Source organism: Bos javanicus, chromosome 2 (genome assembly GCF_032452875.1).
Source record: "Bos javanicus breed banteng chromosome 2, ARS-OSU_banteng_1.0, whole genome shotgun sequence".
NCBI lineage: Eukaryota > Metazoa > Chordata > Mammalia > Artiodactyla > Bovidae > Bos > Bos javanicus.
In genome coordinates this window covers 96,707,957-96,717,359 of record NC_083869.1, presented here as the reverse complement: position 1 = coordinate 96,717,359, position 9,403 = coordinate 96,707,957, and the positions used below count along the sequence as shown (strand labels likewise).

General features: G+C 36.2%; 1 protein-coding gene across 8 annotated transcripts in view; it reads right to left on the bottom strand.

Moving 5' to 3' along the window:
* PIKFYVE (phosphoinositide kinase, FYVE-type zinc finger containing) overlaps positions 1 to 9,403 on the bottom strand; it is an 84,241-nt gene continuing 74,838 nt past the window's right edge. For all 8 annotated transcript variants that reach the window (XM_061383074.1, XM_061383056.1, XM_061383102.1 and 5 more), the window contains 7 exons: positions 8,886 to 8,945; positions 8,060 to 8,236; positions 6,463 to 6,566; positions 5,965 to 6,093; positions 4,612 to 4,873; positions 4,113 to 4,187; positions 1 to 3,317 (listed from right to left, as the gene is read on the bottom strand). In XM_061383074.1, the coding sequence (XP_061239058.1) occupies positions 3,202 to 3,317; positions 4,113 to 4,187; positions 4,612 to 4,873; positions 5,965 to 6,093; positions 6,463 to 6,566; positions 8,060 to 8,236; positions 8,886 to 8,945 (923 nt within the window). In that variant the 3' untranslated portion in view covers positions 1 to 3,201. The remainder of the gene's footprint in view (positions 3,318 to 4,112; positions 4,188 to 4,611; positions 4,874 to 5,964; positions 6,094 to 6,462; positions 6,567 to 8,059; positions 8,237 to 8,885; positions 8,946 to 9,403) is intronic.

Here is a 9,403-nt window from a genome sequence, read left to right as displayed (position 1 = left end):
TGAAGTTGATTCTCAGTTTATTGTAAGTCTTCTTTTTACAGTGTTAAGTTTCCAAAAGGTCAAGGCAGTTTTATCTCTTAAATAACATGTCAATGATATAAAACAGCCGGAATCAAAGTAGAGAAATATATACAATATAATACACTAAGTATTTTCAATATTGTTAATTGGATTTTTCATATTAAATTAAAAGAGGCTATTCTGATTTACAATGTCATTTCTCTCATTAAAATTAAACCTATCAAAGACATAATGTACATTTTTCTTTTACAAAACCAGCACAGCAGCATTAATAAAACTGCGCATGATTGTAATTTTTATTTTTCTATAATACAACTGCACCCGTGTTACAAAAACAAACAAAAAAGGCATTGCACTAGATGGTTTGAATACTGCTTAAATCAGTATGTTAACACTTGAGGAATAATGAATGGCCTAGTCTGTTTTATCACCAGGCTCATTCACAAGGGTTTGTACTCTGCTAGCTAAAGCAAACTTTCTGTAGGTAGATAACTTTCCTCAGCAGTTTTATATAAGTCCACCATTAATGGGTAAAAAGCCAAGGAACAGCTAATGCCACAAAAACCAATACAACCCTACTATTTACAATACCAAATAAAAGCCAAAGCTAGAAAACCATTCATTTGCTGAATCAAGGGAACAATTATAAGTAGAACATTCTGTATCTATAAATTTGAGTATCTATAAATTTGAGTATCTATAAATTTAAAACATTCAATAGACTACAAAAGGGCTTGCAACAGTTTATTCCCCTTGTTTTTCTCAGGCTTGGGTAAAAAAGAAAAAAAGGAAAAGGAAATCTTTATATTTTTAGTTCTGATGGCATTAAAACAGTTTATATCTGTAGATAAGATTTTTATACAATGCAACATGTTTACATAGCTTTCTTGTGCTACTATCAACTATTCTCAGAATGTGTTTTTTATGCTACAGAGGAAAGTATTAACATTCCTTCCTCATTCTTAATTTTTCAGCATCAAGGTTCTCCAGGCCTCGGTGGGGAATTCAACAGAGGTAAACAGTTACTCGGTGCCTAACACTGAGTATACAGTATTTGAAAAGGCTTATATATCTGGTAGTGGCCTAAATAAGAGCAGCAGGAGGCCAGGTATACAGTTCTACCACTCATGACAAATTAAGTTTTATATTTTCCCTTCATTAAGACAGTTTTAAATGGACAGATCACACTTGCAAGGAAACAAGTATTACTTCAGATTACATTACACTGGAATTTTTTAGCCACAAAAATACCTAAGCAACAGCAGTACTTAAAAAAATAATAATAATAATTGGTTCTTCAAGTCATGGGCAAGGAAACCAAAATCAAGACACATTATTGTCAAGACCTATTTCAATGGAGCATTCAAGCTGTACATAAGGTATTGAGACCAAAACAGATAAACAATCTGATTGCATCTGGAGGAAGACACCTGCTCCTGGAAGTGTTCCTGACTACAGGTGTGAGCAATGGATAGGGTAAACAACCCTAAGTATCCTGACACAAAAAAATAAACAGAGACGCCAAGACATGTTTACACTCAAAATGAGATGCAGTATCCATTGTTCCTGGACATGAGAGGAGTGGATATCTCTACATCTTCCAGTTCTGGACTGGTCTTTGACAACAAAACCAACATCAGGGCTTTGTATTGTTCAAAAGGCACACCGTATGTTTTAAAAAAAAAAAAAAAAAAATGCTTGTCAGACCAGTTAGAACCCTTGGTCAGCTTGTTTCTAGTGCAAACCATGTCTCTAATAAGCACCAAACACCAAACACCAAACTAATGCTTTCATTTTCTCAAGTAAACTTTCCAAAATGTTCCTATTTCATAAACTTAAGTCTCTGTAACTGGAATGTATCCAGACTTTTTCTTATTATGTGGAAGCTGCAAAAGAAACATGCTACTATGGGAAGCCTGAAAGGGTGGAAACCTTAAAATGTTATAAATCCCCAAATTAGCCTTATTATGGAAAGAAGCCACAAGAAAGTATCTGGGGTTGTGTTGTTAGCCATAGTTTAGTAGTTCTGATCACTTTTTAGACAAACAGAAACTAGTAAACAAGGAGTTTCTTACTAAGAATACCTTATTTCGTAATATTTCTCAACAGTCAGAACTGGCCTAGAAATTCGTACAGAAAGTTAGAGAACAAGGACGTCCATATGGGAAACATCGTAATTTTATAGATGCTACAGAAATCACTAGTTATACCTATAGTATACACTACAGGTCCTTTACCTCTACAAAGAACAGGCCAAGTGCTTCCCTCGCCCAATTTCTTGGATCAGGCCTAATTTTTCTTTTTAGATTAAAAATAATCTTCCATTAATAATTATCCCTTTGGGGATTTAGTCATTTTAGACTCATTTAGTAATATCTCCCTGAAGTAGGAGAAAAACCTAAACTATGAGCACGTGCAGACAAGTGCAGTTCTGCATATTACTTGCACAAAAGTTGTAAACAGGCTTAAAAAACAGCTCCAGAAAAAGGCCTGAAGTTAATGGCTGTGGCCTCCTGTCACCCAGACAAGAAGTGATAGAACTTGAAAAATATCAAACATACTTGAAAACAGGGCAAGATACAGAACACGACAGGATTCCCAATTTAAGTCAAATTCCTCAGCAGAACAAGAACAGCTTGCATCCATCTCTTTAACTGGCCATTGATAGAATAATTCAGAATTGTTTTAGAGTTTCAGAAATTCTGCTAATAGGCAAACATTAAATTGTTACATAAGAAACACAAGAAAAATTCACCAGCTCTACCAATCCTTTCCAGAAAAAGAATGTATCCAATGTGAGGCCAGGAGAGTCACAATCTATGACACACTGTTTGCTTAAGGGGACTGTCAGCAAACATGACAACCCATTGTTCAACCAATCTCATCTCCAACCATACATTTGTTCTCATTTGAAATGAATCTAGATTTCAGCTTATGTGAACAAAATACTTGTGCAATTTCCCAGCTCACGGTTAGCTAACTTGTAGGTATCAAAAACCAAAGTGCAAATCCATGGAGTTTCAACCCTTCAGCTACAGATGGTCTACCCAACTTCAGAACTGAAAGGCCTTTGCACACTGTGGTGAATGTGACAAAGAAATAAAACATGTAGCTGACTTGTGGTCCTTTGGTTCCAGGCCCCCTTTTCTTCCTGGTCTGTTTCAGAGTATGTGCTTCATTTCAGCAGTTCAGACCCAAGCCTGTCCAGTGGTCTGGCACCATCAGGAAATACTTGTCCATGGCTTCACAGAATCTAGTCCTGTACAACTCTGGAGAGACCACGGTCGGCATTTTACCTAGGATTACAAAAGGGTAAAGGGAAAATAAGGAAGCTGTTACGTAACTGACCAGACCACTGACTTTGACTGCTATGTTCTTTTATGTAAACGAACATAAAATGCCATGTCATGTAAGCACACACACTATGATGGGCTCAGAAAAAAGGGAGGGTGCTCACTGTACGACATGACAAGGGACAGGTCCTTCCTGGTAGGACCTTTTTATTTTAAAAGACGCTCTTGCCTAGAAATGAGAGATGTCTGAAAGCACACCTGGTGCTCTCAGTGCTCAAAGAACTTAAAGGACTTCAAGCGTTAATCAGGACAACCTCCTGTTCAGGAACTCTGGCCTTTCTTTAACTTTTCATTTTGAGAACCTCTGGTTTCTTACCAGAGTTTCCCAGATGATGCAGTGGTAAAGAGTCCACCTGCCAAAGCAGGAGGCACAAGAGAGGCGCATTCGATCCCTGGGTCAGGAATATCCCCTGGAGTAGAAAATGACAACTCCAGTATTCTTGCCTGGAGAATTCCATGGACAGAGGAGCCTGGTGGGCTACAGTCCAGGGGGTCTCAAAGAGTTGGACACGACTCAGCATGCAGCAGGCACCGCATCTTAACACATATTTAAGATCCCATATTTCCCCATTTAAACAATTCCTTTTATTATTTGATCATTTTGGAAATGATGATAAAGTCAAAGATAACCAGTTATGTTTTATAATTTTTTCTGAAGTATCCATTTGTTATATGTTAACTGATGAGGAAGATAATGAGAACAGTTTAAAGAGTAAACTGAACAAAAATTCTGCTCACCTTGTCCTCCTAAAATTCCTGTTGATTTCACAACCATCTCAAGCTTTTTGTCCCAGGTAAATGTTCGGATATAATCTGTTGCAGGGGGTGAGATGAGCAGTAAAAGCTCTCTTAATAAATATAAGCAGATAACAATCACAATTACCACTGCTATTACTTCTACATTAGTTAATATTGAGTGCTGGCAATATTGTAGGTGCAGACAATATGCCAAGGGCTGTCCTAAGGGTTTTTTACCATATGAATTCTTCCAAACCTCATAACAACCTCACAGGGCTTTATCTTAAGTAAATTCCTGAATACATATATTTTTGATAATGAAAATGGAAATGAGAAATATGAATCAAAGTACTAGAACAGAAAAACTATTATTTTTAAAATTTCAAATGAGTTTGTGAAAACATTCAATAAGCTATTACTACAACAGGCTCAGTATAGTCTTCAAAGATTACTCTGGCTTCAATCATGAACTGCACGTAAGACATGCTCATCGACCTACCTATAATTCCAACTACTAGCTCATTGCTGGTATCGTCTCGCCCAACTAGCAAAGAATAGTCTATAATGAGGTGGCTAGAAAGGAAGTGGGAGTCGCTCCGGATCGAGGCTCTCAGCACAGCTTTGGAATGAGAACGGATATACAGAGGGTTGTCTCGAACCATCTTTAAGAGATTTTCATCCAGAAGAACAACATCACAGCTCTCTTTCCCGGTATCGGTTTTTACATTTCGATTCCTAAGTGAACCCTTCAAGTCAAAAACCTAGCAGAAAGAGAATTCTCTGTCATTTATGTGAGTTGCTACAAATGGTTAATTAATATAATTAAATTTAAAAGGCAGAAAGCTTCCTGTACCCACTATCCTTATAAACACTTTAATATTTAACTTTAAAATTTATAACTTATGTAAGTCATTGAATGCATACACTGTAATTATATAATACAAAAAGCAAATGGTGATATAATTGTATCATATGAAACTAATAACTAGGTACCCAAATATTCAAATATGTCAGAAATATACTGACCCATTTAATCAACTATAAGAAACATTAACAAGTAACTCCAAAAGTATATTGCTGAACCATAAAGCAGTTTGAAAAACAGATGTAAACAGTCTTAGGAAATTTCAAGTTTTGATATCAAAACTGTGTAGGACAATGCAGAAGCAACAGCATATTTCTAGGAATTTCTAGACAGTAGGAAAAGCAATGCTAGTCAGGGGACTTGGGAACTAGACCAGTGGAACCGGAGGTGTATTCTACAGACCAGCTAATCAGTTGTTCCTGACTCAAGATCAAAGAGAAGCTGGTGCCAGAATGTAAACTGATTACACATCATTAAACCTACAGTTTAGTTCAGCAGCAGCTTTTGCTATAGCAAGACTTTCTCAATGAAGAAAGCAGTACATTAACTTACATTCTAAAAAAAAAAATTACATTCTCGTTCAAGCTCCTAGCTCCACAGACTGGAAACAGTTCAAAGACCACTACATTGAAGAGCACTGTTCTAGAATCTAGACCAACTTGAATTCTAGGAAGAGCTGTGAGACCTTGATAAACTCCTCAATTCCTCTGAGCCTCAGTTTCTTCATCTTTAAAATGGCCAGATCCATTGGATCTGCCTTCTTACTCTATAATTCTGTGTTCTAGGATATTGTTTATGTTAAATTTTAGGACCAGTCCACAATATTCCTCTTTATTCTTTCAGTAACTCAAAAGTTAAAGCTGACCTAGTAACCAAAGTTTAATATTTACTATCAAATACCATGTTATTCTCTAATCAATATGTTCAGGAACCAGAAATACGAAGGGATCCAGCAGCTAAATAGTTCGCGTGGTTCATTATCCTTACCTGTGCCATCTTTCTCCCGTAGAAAAGATTTTCCATGACAAGGAGATCTAGCTTCTTCTCAGTGTTGTTCTGAGAATTCTTATAACCAATTCTGTAAACTCCAAGAATCTTGGCCAATGCAGTAGGCCTCTAATTCAGCAAAGATAAAAGTAACCTCTTATCAAAAAGGATTACTTATGAATATTATGCTTAGTGAAGTCAGTGAAAAATAGATATTGTATGATATCACATATGATATCACATATGTGAAATATGTGAAATCTAAAAAATATAGATACAAATGAATGTACATGCAAAATAGAAACAGACTTAAGAAATATAAAACCAGCTTGTGGCTGCCGATGCAGAGAAGGAATGGGGGAGGGACAAATTTTTTCTATGAGAGTAACAAACTACTCTGTAACAAACAGAAAAGCATAGAGAAAACTGCCCTTAGGACTTTCAGGAGGTTAAATGGACCAGTAAATTCTAGTTACAGATCAGGGTTTAGGTTTCTACCTTTTGCTGAACGGCATTTGTAATGTAATTGAAGTAGTGTGGTGCGAAGTCAAGGAAAGACTGGACTTCCAGACGAGGCATTTGCTTCAAAATGAATCTGTCATCTAAAAGGCAAAAATTTCACGTTTATTCAGTTGCAATATTTACTGAGGTAATCTAAAATAAATCATTCTAAGAATCCTAAATGACTTGCTCACTTCATGTTTTGAAGGGATACTTTTAATATGATAACACTGAGAAGATTTTGATCAGAATATAGTTCTCAAGTTGAAGGTTTGGAAGGGCTTCTGAGAATTTATATAGTCAAGAAAACTCTACATTTGACAGTTGCACACCTGAAGTCATAGCTAGATGATCTACTTTTTAAAACTACCAAGTAAAATGTTACAAACTCCTTTGTTAGCAACCCAGGAACTACCAGTTATAAAAGTGCCTATCAAGCACATCTTTCCTGATGCATTTTCTCAAGTAACTGCACTTTCAGTGAGTACGGAGAACTCAAATAGTAGTACAAATGGTCACAATCTGCTGTCAACTTCTGCAGGTTAAGAACTTGGCCTTCCAGTTTTCAAGTCAAATGTTTCTTTTTTTTTTTTTTTTTATTTTTAAACTTTACATAATTGTATTAGTTTTGCCAAATATCAAAATGAATCCGCCACAGGTATACATGTGTTCCCCATCCTGAACCCTCCTCCCTCCTCCCTCCCCATACCATCCCTCTGGGTCGTCCCAGTGCACTAGCCCCAAGCATCCAGTATCGTGCATCGAACCTGGACTGGCGTCTCGTTTCATACATGGTATTTTACAGTTTCAATGCCATTCTCCCAAATCTCCCCACCCTCTCCCTCTCCCACAGAGTCCATAAGACTGTTCTATACATCGGTGTCTCTTTTGCTGTCTCGTACACAGGGTTATTGTTACCATCTTTCTAAATTCCATATATATGCGTTAGTATACTGTATTTATGTTTTTCCTTCTGGCTTACTTCACTCTGTATAATAGGCTCCAGTTTCATCCACCTCATTAGAACTGATTCAAATGTATTCTTTTTAATGGCTGAGTAATACTCCATTGTGTATATGTAGCACAGCTTTCTTATCCATTCATCTGCTGATGGATATCTAGGTTGTTTCAATTTTTATCTTTTTCCCATCAGCTCTGAGGTACCTTGTGAGTTTTCTAGAAGTTCTCTGTTACTATTTACATGTGGAAAACTCAGGACTAGAAAGAATTTAGTAGGGATTTGATCAATACCTGTCTTTCATTATACACTGTACACCATGTATTTTTTCAATGTTCTTCTTTCATCCTCTCAAGCATGAAAAGAAAAACATGTTTGCTAAATGACACATCACATTACCTCAGTTCAAGGGATTCATAAATTATCCGAGTGAAAAAAGATGGATGCCGCTTAATTAGCAAATGATCAAAAAGGCCTTGGAGAAGGAAATGGCAACCCACTCCAGTATTCTTGCCTGGAGAAATTCTTGCCTCCAGTATTCTTGCATGGACAGAGGAGCCTGGCAGGCTAAGTCCATGGGGTCGCAAACAGGTGGACACAACTGAGCAACTAAACAACAACAGCAAAAAGGCCTACCTTCAGTAGCGTAAAAGGCAGCTCCTGATTTGCCTCCTCGGGCCTGCCACGGAGAAGAGTGAGAAAGGGAACGAATGAAATCTTCTTCGCTGCTGCCCAGAATCACTTCTCGCATCTTATGAAACTCTCCCGCATAGTAGAGCCGACAGTAAAACTTGGCGTTGGCATCCGAAAATTCTATAAACAGAAATGTTTTTAGAAAAAAGCTCTTCTGAATCAGAAATATCTTTTCCTTCTTGCCCACTCCCCACCCCCACACTAAATGCAAGCATTTAATTTTCTCCATGATAGTATTTTTCATGTTAAGTCTACTACATCCCTGTTTATCACTATTCTGTTGTCTTCAGGAAGGATTAAAAGAGTACCTTAGGACCACCCTTACATATTTCTAGAAAAACAACCAAACATAAAACAAGACTCGGTTCTAATTTTATGCTGGTTACTGCATTTTCATCGTTGTATGATTACATCTTAAATTTCACTGTGTTACTATCCTGGGTAACAAAACATGTACACACAACTCCAGATGTCTTGGTAAGGTACTATGGCTCTAAATTATACAAGAACAAATTATTTAAACCTTAGACATCTAATTAAATTAAAATTTATAAATTAAATTCAATTTACAAATAGATTTCCTTTTAAATTAAATAATGTAAAGTTTATAAACTAAATCTAGATGAAACAAATGCTCATCAGCACAAAGACTTAGTATTCATTTCAAGAGATAGGATATTTATCTAGTGTGAAGCTAGGAGCTTCAAATAATGGAGTTTGTTCAATTATAGTCCTGGGTGCCCAAACCAGAGATTTATCTCATACTTACGAAGCTCCACATGAGGATTTGTAAGTTGTTTCTTCTGTGTATCTCCTCCATCTACTTCATCTAAAAGATTTAACATCATTAGTAGAGCCAAAGTTTTAGGCAGTTATCAGTTAATTTTGTGTATTCTTTTTCCCTGATATAAACTAAAAACTAAGTCAGTTAGTATTATCCTAGTCAAGCCACGCTCAAACAAGCATCATGCATACAATTAACTGTAAATTATTACAATAAAAATGTATGTACATTTTGAAAGATCAATTTTAGATTAAAAATCAGAGAATTCAGATTGAAGAATAATTTTTCTTATAGTTAAATAATCCCTATGATAGCAATAAACTTACTCAATTCTAACATCAAGACTTTCTGTGGCTATTTTACCAAAGTTTATGAGCAGTTTTCCCTGTGTATAGAGTAATGCTTTCCCAATATTCTGAGATGCTTTATCATATACTAAGATATATGTACACTATAGAAAATATACTAATATCTACTTCAGAGCTGTTTTGTTTTTCTTATTT